The 17,747-nt window shown below is 43.7% G+C and overlaps 1 protein-coding gene across 1 annotated transcript; it reads left to right on the plus strand.

The window, feature by feature from the left end:
• The first annotated feature begins 3,381 nt into the window (after positions 1 to 3,381).
• Positions 3,382 to 16,918, plus strand: LOC120046202 (cadherin-5-like). The gene is made up of 12 exons (XM_038991242.1): positions 3,382 to 3,530; positions 8,126 to 8,347; positions 8,491 to 8,770; positions 8,866 to 8,982; positions 9,150 to 9,317; positions 9,504 to 9,682; positions 10,108 to 10,358; positions 10,454 to 10,587; positions 10,743 to 10,852; positions 10,954 to 11,056; positions 12,892 to 13,137; positions 13,978 to 16,918. Exons 2-12 carry the CDS (start codon positions 8,126 to 8,128, stop codon positions 14,466 to 14,468), a joined length of 2,301 nt encoding a protein of 766 aa, XP_038847170.1. The 5' UTR covers positions 3,382 to 3,530; the 3' UTR covers positions 14,469 to 16,918.
• The last annotated feature ends 829 nt before the right edge of the window (positions 16,919 to 17,747 follow it).

Genomic DNA, 17,747 nt, shown 5'->3' on the forward strand with positions numbered 1-17,747 from the left:
GACGTCATTTCTCGGGTACATCATATCCAGGGGAGAGATCAAGATGGACCAAGAGAAGGTTCGGGCGGTTCGGGATTGGGTCCAGCCCGGTACGAGATTGCAGCTCCAGAGATTTCTGGGGTTTGCGAACTTCTATCGGAGGTTTATCCGTGATTACAGCCGGGTGGCCGCCCCTTTAACTGCCCTGACGTCTTGCACCAGAAATTTCTGTTGGACTCCTGAGGCAGACCGAGCATTTCTGGACTTGAAGAGCCGATTCACCAACGCCCCGATTCTCTCTCAACCTGACACTTCCCGTCAGTTTGTTGTTGAAGTGGACGCGTCTGATGTGGGGGTGGGCGCCATCCTGTCCCAGCGTAGCTCCACTGACGGTAAACTCCATCCCTGCGCTTTCTACTCTTGTCGTCTTTCTCCAGCTGAAAGAAACTACGATGTGGGTAACCGGGAGCTTCTCGCTGTGAAGCTTGCCTTGGAGGAGTGGCGTCACTGGTTGGAGGGAGCGGAGCAACCGTTTGTGGTCTGGACTGACCACAAGAATCTGGCTTACGTGCAATCGGCTAAACGTCTCAACGCCCGTCAGGCCAGGTGGGCGTTGTTTTTTGGACGCTTCAATTTTTCCCTGACGTTCCGACCTGGGTCGAAGAACGGGAAGGCGGACGCCCTGTCCCGGATGTTCTCTAAGACGGAGGAGAGTGGGGCCAAGACAGACGATTCTTCCCCAGAATGTTGTCGTGGGAACCGTTACATGGAGGATTGAGGAGGATGTGATGGCGGCCCTTCGGACGCAGCCCGGCCCCGGTAACGGTCCACCCGGTCGGTTGTTCGTGCCTGAGTCGGTCCGTTCTGCTGTTCTTCAGTGGTCCCACGCCAGCAAGATAGCTTGTCACCCTGGCGTTGCTCGGACTATGTCGCTACTGCGCAGACGATTTTGGTGGCCTGCCATGGGAGAAGATACCCGGAGGTTTGTTGCCGCATGTCCTGTTTGTGCTCAGAACAAAAGTACCAATCGGCCCAGCTCTGGGCTTCTTCACCCCCTACCTATTCCTCGGCGACCTTGGTCGCATCTGGCCCTGGATTTTGTCACAGGATTGCCCCCTTCTGTTGGGAACACGGTCATTCTGACCATTGTGGACAGATTCAGCAAGTTTGCTCATTTTGTCCCTCTCTCCAAGCTTCCATCGGCTACGGAGACGTCTGAGATCTTGGTTAGGGAGGTTTTCAGGGTCCACGGATTGCCCAGTGACATTGTTTCTGACCGTGGTCCTCAGTTTACCTCTGCTGTCTGGAGATCTTTCTGTTTGGCCTTTGGAGCTACAGTCAGTCTCACTTCTGGATTTCATCCACAATCTAATGGTCAGGCGGAGAGAGCCAACCAGAAGATGGAGTCCACGCTGCGTTGTCTTGTCTCCTCTGATCCTACCTCTTGGTCATCTCAATTACCTTGGGTCGAGTATGCCCATAATACCCTTCCGTCATCTGCCACTGGGATGTCCCCCTTCCAATGCCTGTACGGTTACCAACCTCCTTTGTTTCCTTCTCAGGAAAGGGATCTCTCGGTTCCTTCTGTCCAGACCCACATTCGTCGTTGCCACCGGACCTGGCATCGGGCCAGGAAGGCTCTCCTTAGAGTGTCTGACCGGTATCAGATCCAGGCGAATCGTCGCCGTATTCCTGCCCCAGCTTATACGGTCGGAGATAAGGTTTGGTTGGCTACACGGGATCTTCCTCTACGGACTGAGTCGAGAAAGTTGTCACCGAAGTTCATTGGTCCGTTTGTAGTGGAGAGAATCATTAATCCTGTTGTGGTTCGACTCAAGTTGCCTGCAACTCTTAGAGTACATCCCACCTTTCATGTCTCCTGCCTCAAGCCGGTTCACCTCAGTCTTCTGTTGCCCCCTCCTCCTCGTCCTCCTCCTCCTCGGATGATCGGAGGTGGTCCTGTCTACACGGTGCGCCGCATCATGGACTCCAGACGGCGGGGTCGAGGGTACCAGTATTTAGTGGATTGGGAAGGATATGGTCCAGAGGAGAGGAGTTGGATTCCTCGGCGTCAGATCCTGGATGACGACCTGCTTCGTGACTTCTACCGCCTCCACCCTGGCGCTCCAGGTAGTCCGCCCGGTGGCGTTCGTCGGAGGGGGGGTACTGTCACGAATCCCGCTTCCTGAGTCTGGGTTTGCCTGTGTGTCTGTCCTGGAGTGTGTTTCAGGTGTCCTGGAACGCACCCTGTCTGGTTGCCGGGCGAATTAGCTTGTTGGGAGATTGATGTTCACCCGCACCTGTGTCCCATCAGTAATCTGCACACCTGTCCTGATCATCATCTCTCCCCTTCAAAAGCTCTGACCTGACTTCCATTCCCTGCCGGATCGTTAGCCATGAACAGTATGTTGTGCCATAGTATCAGACTCCAGTTGGATAGTATTTGTTTTGTTATTTTTGTTTACGTATTGCTTGCCTTGAACTTACCTCCGTTTGTTTTGCCTTCAGTTACTCACCCGGATCATTCACCCCATTCACGCCTGGTCGACGGAGGATTCCGCTACTCCATTGGATTCACCTATTTACTCCCATCAATTCACCACCGCTGCCCGCTACGCCACCTGGATATATCTACCCATTCACATTTACTTGTAAATAAATACTCACCTTCTTCCTACGCTCCTTGTCCTGGTCTGCTTCTGGGTTCAATTTTGAAAGAACGTGACACAAAAGTCAAATAGTCTCTCTCTCTCTCTCTCCCCTAAGGTATCATCCTAGGTCTTCTGTCAAATAGGCTTTCTGTCTCTTTAAGACTAATCTCACTAAACTGACTGCCTCCCTTCAGCTCTACAGGGTACAGCTCCAGTCCAATTCCCCAAATTACAGATGATGCTCAAGGGACAAGCGAGAGAGTACTGGAGAAAGCCCACTCATCTCACTTACCGACTTAGACAAGATCTCAGAGGCAGATACGCCGCCGTAGCCCTGAAAAACGCAATACCACTATGTGGGAAATCTCATGGGATTAACGTCTATAACCTGTTTATCATAAACTTTGTCCCATAGGTATGAATAATGAATCTCTTTGCTTTCTCTCCTTCTTTTTGTGTTTTCATCAAGAAGGCGAGAGCAGAAATGTAATGTTTCTCACACCGCTCTGCCCCTCCACGCGCCACAGTCTGCCTGCCTCTTAACATGTGGCTGGTGCTCTCACCGCCTCCTCCAGTCACTTCAGCAGCGACGTGCGGCGATGTGATACACGCATCGCATGCCTCCCTCTCCCCCCTCAGCCCAGGCTCTGCTCTTCAGGCTGCAATTAGGAGAGGAGAGGGACTATAACAGGAAACGTGACCAGGGGAACTGGGCTGATCTCTGTGGCCACTGTGCTGGCCTGGAAGTTCTTAGTCCTCTGAGAAGAGAATCTGACAGGTCCACAGCCAACAGCTAACATTACTAATGCTCTTTCACCCAGGATCTACCTGTGACTTATACCTGCCTTATACGCATTGGACGAGCTAAAAAGCAGGAGTTCAGAAAATAATTAATCTCTGGTAAGTCATTCCAGTCATTTATACTGTATGAATTGTTTTGTTTCTATTGTAATTTTTGTTACACATAACATTTTCTAATTTGTGTGGATACGTATAAAATGTATGATTTAAATACCACATCGATACAGTATGTTGTATCTTGTTGCGTCTCAAACTGATATAATCTATTACCACAATGGACAACAGCGACTGATTTGATAACATTAGCCCCGAGTGTAAGGCTGAACCCTCGATACAATTTGATACCAGATTGACTATGTTGATGTGTGCTACACTAATACTCTGTAGCCATGAGGGAGAAATAAATCAAAAGAAATCCTGAAACCATCTGTGCATCTTGAGTTACACAGTAGTGTACAACGTATTGAGTCTTGTATTCTATGACGTAAGTGTAAGGTAACTCAACCTCAGATATCGTTTTCCTTTCAAAAGTAGGCAAACATAGCATTGTATTAATTTACCTATACCAGATTTATGACAGTGTTAATAACATTGAATTGTTTCGATACTGTACATAGATCGAGATGCAGGTGCTCCAGGACTAATTGTTGAGACTTGAAATGATGACAATGAAGCCGAACATACAGCCGAACACTAGGATAGCAGTTCAACTCGTCAAATAACATCTATCGACGCTGAACTAATCCTTATAGCAAATATAATGTCAAATAACTGTGGTGAAAGAGCTCAGAGAAGAGGTGTGATAGATAGACACTTTCTGTCAGACTCAGAGAACAAGTGCTGCCAGAGAGAGCCAGTGAGTCCAGTGTGATATTGGGTGGGTGAAGCAGGGCTGAGGAGACGGCTCATCAGTGACAGACGGAGTTTCCTCGAAGAGTGAGTAGGCAGACAGATTATTGGAAGCTGCTCTGTGATTAAAGCTGTTTTAATCTACAGTGGGCAAACACACACACCCACACACACATATTGTACGTCACTTAATTCTACAGTATCATCACAGTATTGAGGCTTGCTTGATAGTTGATCTTGGATAGACAGAACTCAACATAATGTGTATGCTGAGTGCTTGCCTTGATAGTACCAAATATTGCTTATTTTTCGACTAATGTTACAGTACAGTATATGATTAGAGATTTCAGGTGCATCAAGTCAGGTTGTATGAATATATCCATAAACTGATGAATTGATATGGATACTCCATATAGCTTTGTGTGCTACTTGGGGTTGGAACACCAATTGTCTTAGGCATACCAGCCTGTGAACTGTGTGAGTCATAGCCTACTAAGATGAATTCAAGCTGAATAATGTACAGCGTATTTCAAAATACAGTACCGTATTCCTGTTTTTTTCTACAAGATTAGCTGCATTATTGAAAACTTAAGAAAAATGTCTACATGGTCATCAAATCTGACATTTGCATAGACAGCATTTAAAATGGCACAGACAGAGAAATTGACTTACAGTTATCATTGAATGGCATTCAAATGAAAGGTCAATGGACTCGCTTTGAGGAGAACAAGAAACTGATATTCTGGATATAAGTTTGCCCATCATTTAAGAGTTAAAATGGGATTGATCCATTTGACCTAGGTATAGCTGAGGCCCTGAATGAAATACTTTACCATTGTCCGATAGCATCCTACCTAAACCAACTCATTTAACACATAAAAATCCCTTTGTTGTCTCCTTAACTCTCGCTACTGCTCAAGAAATTGTCAAAGAAAGAGAGAGCCAGAGAGACTGAGAGAGAGGGGGAGAAAGAGAGAGGGAGAAGAAGACGGGGGCAGAAATTGAATTGCAGGAAGGGTGTGAGGCCACAGTAGCATTAGCTTAATGATGACCCTTCATTAGAAATGGGAATGTTATTTCCCAAAGGCATTGTGTTTACACTTCCGCTCCTTGATAACAGGCCAGACATCATGACCTCACTGGGAGGACTCACTGTAAGTACCCAGTAACAGAACAAGGAGATATTTAAAAAATGCAATTTTGGACATAATGGGCCATCCATGACTACTAAGACAGCTGCAAACAGTGACGATTGAGGATGTCTATCTCTAAAGTGCCTGGAGTTTTAAAAAGTTCTCTCCTTTAGGGGATAAACTTCAGGGCGTGGCAGGAAGGACATTGAATGACGCACAGTTAACACATACGATTAGGAGTAACAAGACAACCATATATAGGAAAGTTTGGTTGACTCTTTACGTTACAGCACAGAGTCAATGTTTTCCAACAATTTTTTTGATTTATTTATATATACACTGCTCAAAAAATAAAGGGAACACTAAAATAACACATCCTAGATCTGAATGAATGAAATATCCGTATTAAATACTTTTTTCTTTACATAGTTGAATGTGCTGACAACAAAACCACACAAAAATTATCAATGGAAATCAAATTTATCAACCCATGGAGGTCTGGATTTGGAGTCACACTCAAAATTAAAGTGGAAAACCACACTACAGGCTGATCCAACGTTGATGTAATGTCCTTAAAACAAGTCAAAATGAGGCTCAGTAGTGTGTGTGGCCTCCACGTGCCTGTATGACCTCCCTACAACGCCTGGGCATGCTCCTGATGAGGTGGCGGATGGTCTCCTGAGGGATCTCCTCCCAGACCTGGACTAAAGCATCCGCCAACTCCTGGACAGTCTGTAGTGCAACGTGGCGTTGGTGGATGGAGCGAGACATGATGTCGCAGATGTGCTCAATTGGATTCAGGTCTGGGGAACGGGCGGTCCATAGCATCAATGCCTTCCTCTTGCAGGAACTGCTGACACACTCCAGCCACATGAGGTCTAGCATTGTCTTGCATTAGGAGGAACCCAGGGCCAACCGCACCAGCATATGGTCTCACAAGGGGTCTGAGGATCTCATCTCGGTACCTAATGGCAGTCAGGCTACCTCTGGCGAGCACATGGAGGGCTGTGCGGCCCCCCAAAGAAATGCCACCCCACACCATGACTGACCCACCGCCAAACCGGTCATGCTGGAGGATGTTGCAGGCAGCAGAACGTTCTCTACGGCGTCTCCAGACTCTGTCACGTCTGTCACCGGTTCTGCTGCTGGGTTGTTGCCCTCCTACGGCCTCCTCCACGTCTCCTGATGTACTGGCCTGTCTCCTGGTAGCGCCTCCATGCTCTGGACACTACGCTGACAGACACAGCAAACCTTCTTGCCACAGCTCGCATTGATGTGCCATCCTGGATGAGCTGCACTACCTGAGCCACTTGTGTGGGTTGTAGACTCTGTCTCATGCTACCACTAGAGTGAAAGCACCGCCAGCATTCAAAAGTGACCAAAACATCAGCCAGAAAGCATAGGAACTGAGAAGTGGTCTGTGGTCCCCACCTGCAGAACCACTCCTTTATTGGGGGTGTCTTGCTAATTGCCTATAATTTCCACCTGTTGTCTATTCCATTTGCACAACAGCATGTGAAATTTATTGTCAATCAGTGTTGCTTCCTAAGTGGACAGTTTGATTTCACAGAAGTGTGATTGACTTGGAGTTACATTGTGTTGTTTAAGTGTTCCCTTTATTTTTTTGAGCAGTGTATATATATATATTTTCTTTTACCCCTTTTTCTCCCCAATTTCATGGTATCCAATTGGTAGATACAGTCTTGTCTCATTGCTGCAACTCCCGTACGGACTTGGGACAGGTGAAGGTCAAGAGCCGTGCGTCCTCCGAAACACAACCCAACCACTGCTTCTTGACACAATGCCCGCTTAACTCGGAAGCCAGCTGCACTAATGTGTCGGAGGAAACACCGTACACCTGGCAACCTTGTCAGCGTGCACTGCGCTCGGCCAGCCACAGGAGTCGCTAGTGCGAGATGGGACAAGGGCATCCCTGCCAGCCAAACTGTTTGGCTAACAGACGACGCTAGGCCAATTTCTCACCGCCCCATGGGTCTCCCGGTCACGGCCGGCTGCGACAGAGCCTGGACTCAAATCCAGAATCTCTAGTGGCACAGCTACACTGCGGTGGCCCAACAATCTCTAGTGGCACAGAATCTCTAGTGGCACAGCTACACTTGGGTGGCCCAACAAAAAAATGTACCTGTTCTGATATATAGCTGAACACAAGATTCAATAAGATATGGAACAACAAAACGTGATGAGATATTTACCTGCCAAGTTCATTACCTCAAAGGCCAAGATAAGCCTATTGTCAGTGTGGAGAATATAAGATACTTTCTTATCTGTGCTGTATGGGGTTGTAATGAAAGTAATTTGATTGTAGTAGTTTTTGGACTTTAGAATATGATATTAAGCTATTTGGGAACATTTATGAACCATAATCCCCCTCATCTTAATATCCACTGCTAAAGGCTGGCAACAATAAGAGTGGAATAATCCAGATAAAGGATATTATCTGGGATGGACTGCTTTAATGCTTAGCTATCCTCTTGGCCACAAAGAAAGTGTCCATTCAACTTTTCTAGTGGAAAACTCCCAAAAGTGCCAACCCTGCCCATTGGGCATGCCCAGTCAAGCTTAATTAAACGCACCTGAAGTAATAGCTAAGCAATTGAAAGAAGACAAATACTTTTTGAGCCAGTAGTGTTGCCTGAGGCGTGAGTGGTCTCAATGGCCCGAATTTAATTCTCTGCTTCTCCCTTCCTTCAGATGATGAGACAGTCTGCATGGAGGCAGATGACGGCACCAGAGCTGTGGATGGGTCTCTTTGCCTTGGCTCTGACCCTCAGTCTAACCATGGCTGAACATATGGATCAGAGGCCAGCACTCCAAACCAGCCCAGTTCTCCACAGGCACAAGAGAGAGTGGTTGTGGAACAACCTTTATGTGGAGGAGGAAAGGCCAACCTACATCCAATACTATCTTGGAAAGGTATGTCGTTGTTTTACCATGTAGGTGTACTCTTGGAGGCTCAGGTGGAAAGCCAGAGAGTTGAATGAGGATATACAGTAATGATATATCTGATAGATCAGAATGTCTTATCTTAACATTGTCATCTGTTTTTCTATTTGTAGTTAAAGTCAACTAAGTCTGGTGACAGGACACACTATGTCATTGAAGGAGAAGGTGCCAACACAATCTTCAAAGTGGATGAAAAAGGAGACATCTTTGTCACTGAACGATTGGATCGAGAGGTGAAAAGCAAATACAATCTAACGGCAAAGCTGCTTGATACCAGCAACAAGTTGGTGGAGAAAGAGGAAAAGTTTGTGATCCTGGTTACTGACATCAATGACAACGATCCAGTGTTTACTAAATCGTTCAATGCTTCTATCAAAGAGAGATCCAAAAGAGGTACAGGAGGTCAAATCCTAAACACAAGGATGATTATGCTGGATATTAAAGAATGCTTTTGCTAAATCACTTCTCTTTATTTCTTCCCTGTGTAGGAACTAAAGTGATAGAAGTCACTGCCACTGATGCAGATGATCCAACGACTGCAAATGGAGAACTTGTTTACAAATTATTAGAGGGGGGAGATTTCTTCAATATAGAAAGCACAACAGGTAGGAGATGTTCATTCATTTGAACTCATACGTCATAAAGTCCATTGTATCTTCATCTCTTTTCAATATTCTTTCCTAATAACCCCATATTCATTTACTGTTGTGTTCGTGTCTCTGAAGATGCACGAGTCATGAATCAAAGACTAAATGAATTTTCTTCATTTCAGGGATTATCACTACCAAGTATGAGAACCTGGACCGTGAGACCCAGAGTAGCTATGTGGTTGTGGTTCAAGCCCAGGATCTGAGAGGAATTAAACAAGGGGGCACCGCCACCACCTCTGTCAGCATCGCAGTCAGCGACATCAATGATAACATAGCCACATTTACCAAAAGTAAGGGCAAAAAACAACATCCCTGACAGCTATACAGTTATAGCACATTGACAATTATTGGTCTTATAGGAGATAAACCTAAATATGAATGATTGTTACGGAATTCCTAGCAGCAAATTAGGGATTATTCCATAATCTCGTCCCTCAGAAGCTTCTCTTACTAACACGTAGTGTCTTTTTCCCTAGGTTCCTATGTATTTAGTGTGAAAGAGGACATGAAGCGGGGACAGAGAATAGACACCATGGTCCTGGAAGACAGAGATGAGATCCAGAATAAAGACCCCATCTTCACCATAGCACCTTCATCTGACATTTTTGAAATGGAGCGCAGTCAGATCAAAGACGGCAACCTCATGCTGAAACAGGTATTTCACTCATCCTAAACTGTTACTTTTTTTTTTAAATCACAAAAAAACGATCCACATTTTTGTCTCTATAGTGCAACCAGGTTTAATGCTTTCCTAATCTGTCCTAAACTCTACTGTAGATATGAGCATTACCGAGTGATGCATAACACTAAACTATACAGTAGCAGAGACTAAAGAAATAAGACCATGCACTCTTTGAAGCACATATGAAAATGAATGTCCTTGAAAGACTCCTTGAAGACCATTATTAAGTAATGAAAATGAAACTACTTAAAGTATTCTGCGAAAAAAAGTATTAGTACAGCCTGTACATTATAGATAACGATGTAGGGAATATGTATGAGAGTGACACATTTGCTGAAGATTATACGTATAGTACATGTACTGAGTCTTTTCCTTAAAGTTCCTTAACTACTTTTCAGGGACTGGATTATGAAACCAAGAGCAGCTACACGTTCTTTGTGCATGTGAGGGAGAACCACTTGCAGTCCCCTGCGGATAATAAGGACAATCCATTGATCAAGGCCCAGGTGACCATCCAGGTGCTAGATGTTGATGAGCAGCCAGAATTCAGCAAGAGCATCTACAACTTTAATGTCATAGAGGAAATGATGGTCAATAATATTGGAGTCATTTCAGCCAGAGATCCTGATCAAGCCAACAAGGCCATACGGTACTCCAACACATTCACATGCTACTGATGCTAGAATTAACAGCACTTCTTTTCTGAGAGGTGATTTCCACAATGTTTCAATGCGCCCTCTACAGGTATTCCATTGAGGACAAGGACAGTCCCATTGGTATCAACCCCATAACTGGACAACTTTTCACAGTGAGGAAGCTGGATCGGGAGCTTGTAGCCAATCACATGTTCCAGGTTAAAGCTAAGGAGGAACCAAATGGTATGACATTAGCCATAATCTTTAATCTCATTAACAGCAAATACACCTTTATTGCGTAAAATGTAATTCATGTCCAATTTTTTTTTTAATCTTAATAACTAGTATGGTTAAGGTATTTCCCAATAATAAAATAATGTTTCCCATCTCCTCTTCAGGACTGGAATCTTTTGTGAACGTCAACATACTGGTCATTGATATCAATGACAACAAACCAGAGCTGTCCATTGAAGAGATATTCGTTTGTGAAAATGATATGGCTGGCACGGTAGGATTTTTTCCAGAGTTAGATGTCATCTAAGCCATCAATCATTAAACTTTTCTGAAAATTGCATTAAGTCTTTATTAAAATGTATTCCCCTCACACAGGTGATTGGGACCCTAAGTGCCACAGACAAAGATGATAATTTGCCAGCATTCAGCTTCACGTTGGGGAAGCCGAACGCCAACTTTTCAGTCATCGATAACAACGGTGAGAGAACTGATCATTTCTATGCATGAACATGTGACAAGTGGCACCTTTATTATGGCACCTTAAGCTGTGCAGGCAGAAACATTGTAGTAATGTTAAGCTGTTGGTTGGTGTGACGGGCAGTGAGGTGGGTATAACAGGGACAATGTGGAGGTGAATGGCTGGTTCAGATATGTGCTCAGGATAGCACTGTGCTCCCCAGTGGCAGAGGAATCAGCCTGGGCAGCGCTCCGTTCTAAAGCTATCTGACGTCTGAACGTTCTCCATCTAGTCGGGTGGAAACGAGAACAGCAACAAACCGCTGAGAGTCCCTGAAATATTCATGATGTACAAGCTCTTTAAAACCAGCAGCCCTTCATTACATATTTGGAGAGCAACAGTGACGACCTCAGAGGCACTCTGGCTGGGGAACATTTTCAGTGCAGCGCTGGGGTGGCCTGGTCCAGTCTGTGCTGCCTCGTTGGCTGCACTGCATAATGAACTGATGTGACATTTCACCATGTAATGATCAGCCAGGAACACAGAACACTGGGAGTAGGCTGCACATTAGCCCAGTGCAACTAGAGAGAAGGTCATAGCAGCGGAAGACCAGAAGAACAGTGAGAAGTTGTTCTTACATTAGTGATGACGTGCATGTCAAGGCCATATCTCTAGCTTTGATGTACTGTATGCACTACAGTACATCCTTCATAGCTTCTATTTCTGAATGGTTATATACTGTAACTCTACTGAAATGAGGCCAACCAAATTGAACATAGAAACTGAGCATGCTCATTTTATATCAACATATACTGGCACCTAAAGCTCATGGAGATAATCATGTCTAATCCACATGGGACTAACCATGTGGAAAAGCCTAATTCCTATATCGAGGTTCGGAGCACATTCAATTATCCTGCTTTGAGGATTCTTACCTACTGCGATTTTAGGGATTTTGTTAGTGCGGAAAAGTTTCACTGACACATAAACCCTCAGATTCAACAGTCTGCTTATTAGACCTATATATATCCTGCCCTGCCTTTCTAAAGTCCCTCGCTACATATTCATCGCCAGACCCACTGGCTCCAGGTCATCTATAAGTCTTTGCTAGGTAAAGCTCCACCTTATCTCAGCTCACTGGTCACGATAACAACACCCACCCGTAGCATGCGCTCCAGCAGGTATATCTCACTGGTCATCCCCAAAGCCAACACCTCCTTTGGCCGCCTTTCCTTCCAGTTCTCTGCTGCCAATGACTGGAACGAATTGCAAAAATCACCAACTTTAAACATCAGCTATCTGAGCAGCTAACCGATCTGTAAATAGCCCATCCAATCTACCAACCTCATCCCCATATTGTTTTTATTTACTTTTTTGCTCTTTTGCACACCAGTATTTCTAATTGCACATCATCATCTGCACATCTATCACTCCAGTGTTCATTTGCTAAATTGTAATTACTTCGCTACAATGGCCTATTTATTGCCTTACCTCCTCACGCCATTTGCACACACTGTATATAGACTTTTTTTTCTATTGTGTTATTGACTGTACGTTTGTTTATTCCATGTGTAACTGTGTTGTTGTTTGTGTCGCACTGCTTTGCTTTATCTTGGCCAGGTCGCAGTTGTAAATGAGAACTTGTTTTCAACTGGCCTACCTGGTTAAATAAAGGTGAAATAAAAATACAAAAATTAGGTAGATGCAAAAGTCTGCACCTAAGTAAATTGTAGCTAAGAGCATTCCACCATTGGAACCAATGCTATGAAGATCCATGTAATGTATAAAAATGTCCTCCAAATTTAACCATGGCAAACCTCTAATAACTAACATTGTTTTATGTCCGCCTCTCCTAGACAACACGTCTAACATAGTGCTGAAACATGGAGGCTTCAGCCTGGAGGACTCCAGGGATTATGTAATAGAAATTGGGATCAGCGATGGAGGCAGGCCTCCCATGAGCAGCATCACCTCTCTGCCTATCAAAGTGTGCAGGTGTGACAACAAGAGGATCCACACCCAGTGCAAAGCAGCCCAACTCAAAATGGGTGTCAGTGTCCACGCCCTTATTGTTATACTGGTGTGCATCCTGACTATTCTGGGTGAGTCAATCTCTCCTCTACCGTATACAGCCCTCTCCATTTTAACTGGCATTCTACTACACCACTGTCCCTGATTAAGACATGTTGTAAAATAGAGCAATCGTCTAAGACATAAAAAACAGGGATCATTAAACAAGGTACTTCAGCTCAAGGTGTTCTTAGGTCAAATCAAGATGTGTTTACGACACAAGGACAAGGATAGGATTTATTAACGATAAATGTGAAAAATTCACATGATGGGGGATGTGCAACTAATTTCAATCTATTGTTTGTTTATTTTTTGGGACAAAGTTGAAGAGTTTTACCTCAGTATCTGATTGGATAAATAACATTCAAGAATGCAGGACAAGAGAAGTAAATAGTGGAAGGAACGGGAAGCATTGAGCTGAATATTCTCTTTGATACTTTCTCTGCTGTCTTGGGAGAAAGCCATTTGTCATATTAGATGAGCCATGTGCCAGAGATGTTTTATCAAAAGCTCATATCTGAAGCAGAGAGCAATCGCACTGCTGCAGTAGGCTTCTACAAAAGCAGATAATGTGGGAAAAACATGAGAAGAATGGGAAGGCTAATGAGAAGATGATCAGTTATTCGGCTGTCTTGTTTCCAAAGACACAGAATGAAGTGATGATTAACTATTAAACATTGAAGTCATTATCATACGAATCCCAAAGAAATATACTGGAGACCCATTCGACAAAATATTTTCTCACACCCGATTTAATTTACCTCATGAAATATATATATATATATTTTTTTCCACTTCTTTCTTTTTCAGTACTTATTAAAACCCCAAACTGTGTGACATGGATATTAAACATGTTTTCTTCCTCGTTCCAGTCATAGTGATCCTGATCGCTATGAGAAAACGTCACCAGAAGGATGCCCTGGTCACTCTGGGTAAGAGTGAGATCCACGAGCAGCTAGTGACGTACGACGAGGAGGGCGGTGGGGAGATGGACACCAACGGCTACGACGTGTCCATCCTGATCTCAGCTCAGAATGACGGCAGCATGAGCATGAGGCAGGGCCCCAGCCTTTACGCCATGGTGAAGAAACCACCAACCGCGTGCAAGGGAGACATGGCCGTGATGATCGAGGTGAAGAAAGACGAGGCTGACCATGACAGGGATGAGATCCCCTACGATACCCTGCACATCTATGGCTACGAGGGGCCAGAGTCCCTGGCTGGTAGCCTCAGTTCCCTGGATAGTTCCTCCACGGGCTCTAACCTTGACTATGACTTCTTAAACGACTGGGGCCCTCGCTTCAGAACCCTGGCTGAGCTCTACGGGGTGGATGGGTCTGAGGGAAGTGACTCCCCGTATTGAGCACACTGAGCCTAAAGACCAGCAGGCAGGACGTCTCTCAGCTCTCTCAGCTCTTCCTTTGACTAAAAGCACATCGGGATTAACTTCTTCCACTAATCCGTCCAATCATAGCACACTATGATAGGGTTCACTCAAGCGTGTGCCAATTTTAAGTAATTCTCTCTTCTTCTCGTTCTTTTTCCTCTTCTTCTACCTCCTGTTCCTCCTACTCTTACTTCTCCATTCCCACTCTTTTCCCTTGTTATTATTATTATTCTATTATTATTTTAAAGAAATAGTGCTTTTATTTCCTTTTCTTTCATTTATTCGTTTCTGTCACGTGAATATGACGACAAAGGGAAATAGATTTGGTGTAAAGAAAACCGTTAACATTCCACAACTGTGCTTCATTTATTTGTTTTACATTTATTTGAGGTTTCAGAGGAGATTAAGAAATGTGTTCGATTTTTTGTTCGATTTTCTGTCCGATTACTCACACAGAAATCTGTATACCTTAATTTTGATTGATTGTGTTTTTTATGGTTGACTAAACCAACTGTAGCTATGTAGAGAGGGTGGGTCATTCAGTGAGCCACAGTGGCAGTTGTCTTTCAGACAGAATTACCCTTCTCTCCAAGAGCTACTATTGTCCAGGGAGCCCGGCAGGAAACAATGATAACAGAAGCTCTGAAATAATTAAAGTCTATTCCCAGTTTATTTGACAGGACTCATCAACACATCAATTGTTGTGGATAAAGCCCAAGTCTCTGAGGTCCACTGTAACAAAAGTATTACAACCAACTCAGGAAATGTGAAGTAGCTCAATAGTCCTTTGGATGACCACAAAGTTATCTGAATAACTTTAACCTTTCATCCTAGAGCTACTGCTTCAACATCCCGCTTCAATATTCTTCTTCAACATACTGCTTCAACATACTGCTTCAACATATTGCTTCAACATACTGCTTCAACATACTGATTCAATATTCTTCTTCAACATACTGCTTCAACATACTGCTTCAACATACTGCTTTAACATACTGCTTCAATATTCTTCTTCAACAGAATGCTTCAACATATTGCTTCAACATACTGCTTCAACATACTGCTTCAACATATTGCTTCAACATACTGCTTCAACATACTGCTTCAATATTCTTCTTCAACATACTGCTTCAATATACTGCTTTAACATACTGCTTCAATATTCTACTTCATCATACAGCATGTGCTTCTGCTCCATTTGCTGAAACAGCTTAAAATAATGAGGGCAATCTACACAAGATCAAGTTTATCATTATCGCTGTTGTCCTTCTTGACTGAAGACATAGCAAAAAGAGAGCAAAGGTTTACCCCTGTTTTCATTATATTCCATTTGCTTTCGAATGTGGACTGTTTGTTGTATACTGAAGCTTTGCCTGCATGGGACCACTTCTCATAAACCATGGATACAATATGTGGAAGCCATCTTACCACTTCCCTGTCTGGATCATATACACGGAGAGCTGGACCCCCATCCTTTTTCAAACACCAGAGTCCGCCCCTACACATTACCCAAACAAAACACTGGAACCAGCTTCCTGCACATATGTGTGTGAGGAAGCCCTCTTCCTGTCCTGTTATCTTTTAAAGTAAACCAACACATTGCAGCCCGTTTTCCTGTTTTCCTGCCTGGGAAAAACCTTTGGAGAGGGCAAAATAGATAGAGAACAATGTAAGAGCCATGATGGCTTTAACAACAATCAACATTTAATTTCTGTGTTGACCATCTACCAAAGATCAGTATGGTGAAACCTCGGCATACAATAGATGCCACTGGTAAACTGTGCTGTAATGTTATGTCTCTAGTACTCCATTTCTATATAACATACCTGATCTACTTCGTTCCATGCTATTAATGATCATTGTCTGCGCACAACTCTATTCTATTTCACAAGCTCTTACTGTTAGTGGTGCTTTTCTGTAAACCTTACGGCAATAAGTAACTTGGCAATACGGGATCCATGTTATCGAGATTGTGAGTACTGGAAATATAGTTGTCTACACTGTATATAGAAATGTGCCTGAATATTGATATTGGCCTCACTTCCTTTTGCGTTTTTTCAAAATTATTTTACTTGACACTGGTCTTTGTCTGCTGAGTGTAAGCGTAAAATATGTTGTTATTTTTTTTACACTTGTAGTGTAATTGATATGTAATTGTGCATTGATTGATGCTATATGTATGTGTGAGTCTACCTGTGTAAATACACTTCAGTGGGTGTCATTCAAATGCATTCCTTTTGTATGCAGCTAGGTCATTCTGTAGGAGAGCAATATGTGCCTTGGTTTATGATCATTCTCTCGATGGTGAACACAATCTTTTCTATGGTTTGTATCGTGTAAAACAACAACTTTTTATTTAGTACCAATTTTGTATGTGTAAAATAAACGTAGCACTCAAAAGTCCAAAAAGTGAGCTTTATTGTTTCAAAAAAATGCAAGAAGGAATAGAATAATATTATACTAAATGGAATTGAACTGACTAGTTTAGCATAGCATAGCTTTGATACTTGGTACAAACCATGGTCCGTTCTAAGTTTTGGTTTCTGTGTTCTTCTGTAAGATAAAGAACAGTATCATACTGCCCTTATAGCCATCTATGTTGGCCTCTTGTATTTGTAAAGTCATTATTGTATGAGAGGGTTATCTTCAGGTGAGGCTCAGTCTTCAGATCCAACAGCAGCTACAGTCCCTGAGGTCTAGAAAGTATATGGGAGGACTGGGTGTGTGTGTGAGATTGCAAAGATAACAGAGAGACTAGGGAAAATAACTCAGTGATGTCATGCCTCAAACTCCCGGGATTAAAAGAAAACAGCCAGCAGGGAACTTCCTGAAGCTTCACGTCTTCACATTTTTTTAAAGGCCCACGAAAGTGTTGGGCCTCTCAGGACCTGTGATATATGGTGAGTGCCACTGTGCATTTGGGCCTTATGAGTCATTGTTACAAGACTGAGAAAGCTATGTGCTTAAAATACTTTGATTCGTTACAGTTGGGATCGGTATCATGGACCGGAAGACGATAACGAAGGTCTTCCTTGGAGTCTTCAAGAAATATTGCATCACATTTTCCAACGTTCAGAAGCCAAGTGTCCCTTTACTATCCTCATTTGCACTGTGAACTGAGGCTGGAGGATTGTGGACCTTGAGCAAAAATCTCTTCATTACAGCACAGGAAGTCCAAAGGGGCAAATTAGAGGGAAAATGTGTCATTTTGAATGTTTGAATAGGCCACAATTTGGCAAAAAAAACTATTACAAT

The sequence above is a fragment of the Salvelinus namaycush genome, chromosome 1 (genome assembly GCF_016432855.1).
Source record: "Salvelinus namaycush isolate Seneca chromosome 1, SaNama_1.0, whole genome shotgun sequence".
Lineage (NCBI taxonomy): Eukaryota > Metazoa > Chordata > Actinopteri > Salmoniformes > Salmonidae > Salvelinus > Salvelinus namaycush.

Coding starts and splice junctions, on each gene's coding strand:
- LOC120046202 (XM_038991242.1), top strand. CDS start 8,126: ATGATGAGACAGTCTGCATGGAGGCAGATGACGGCACCAGAGCTGTGG. Junction 11,057..12,891: donor TTCAGTCATCGATAACAACG/GTGAGAGAACTG, acceptor CGCCTCTCCTAG/ACAACACGTCTAACATAGTG. Junction 13,138..13,977: donor GTGCATCCTGACTATTCTGG/GTGAGTCAATCT, acceptor TCCTCGTTCCAG/TCATAGTGATCCTGATCGCT.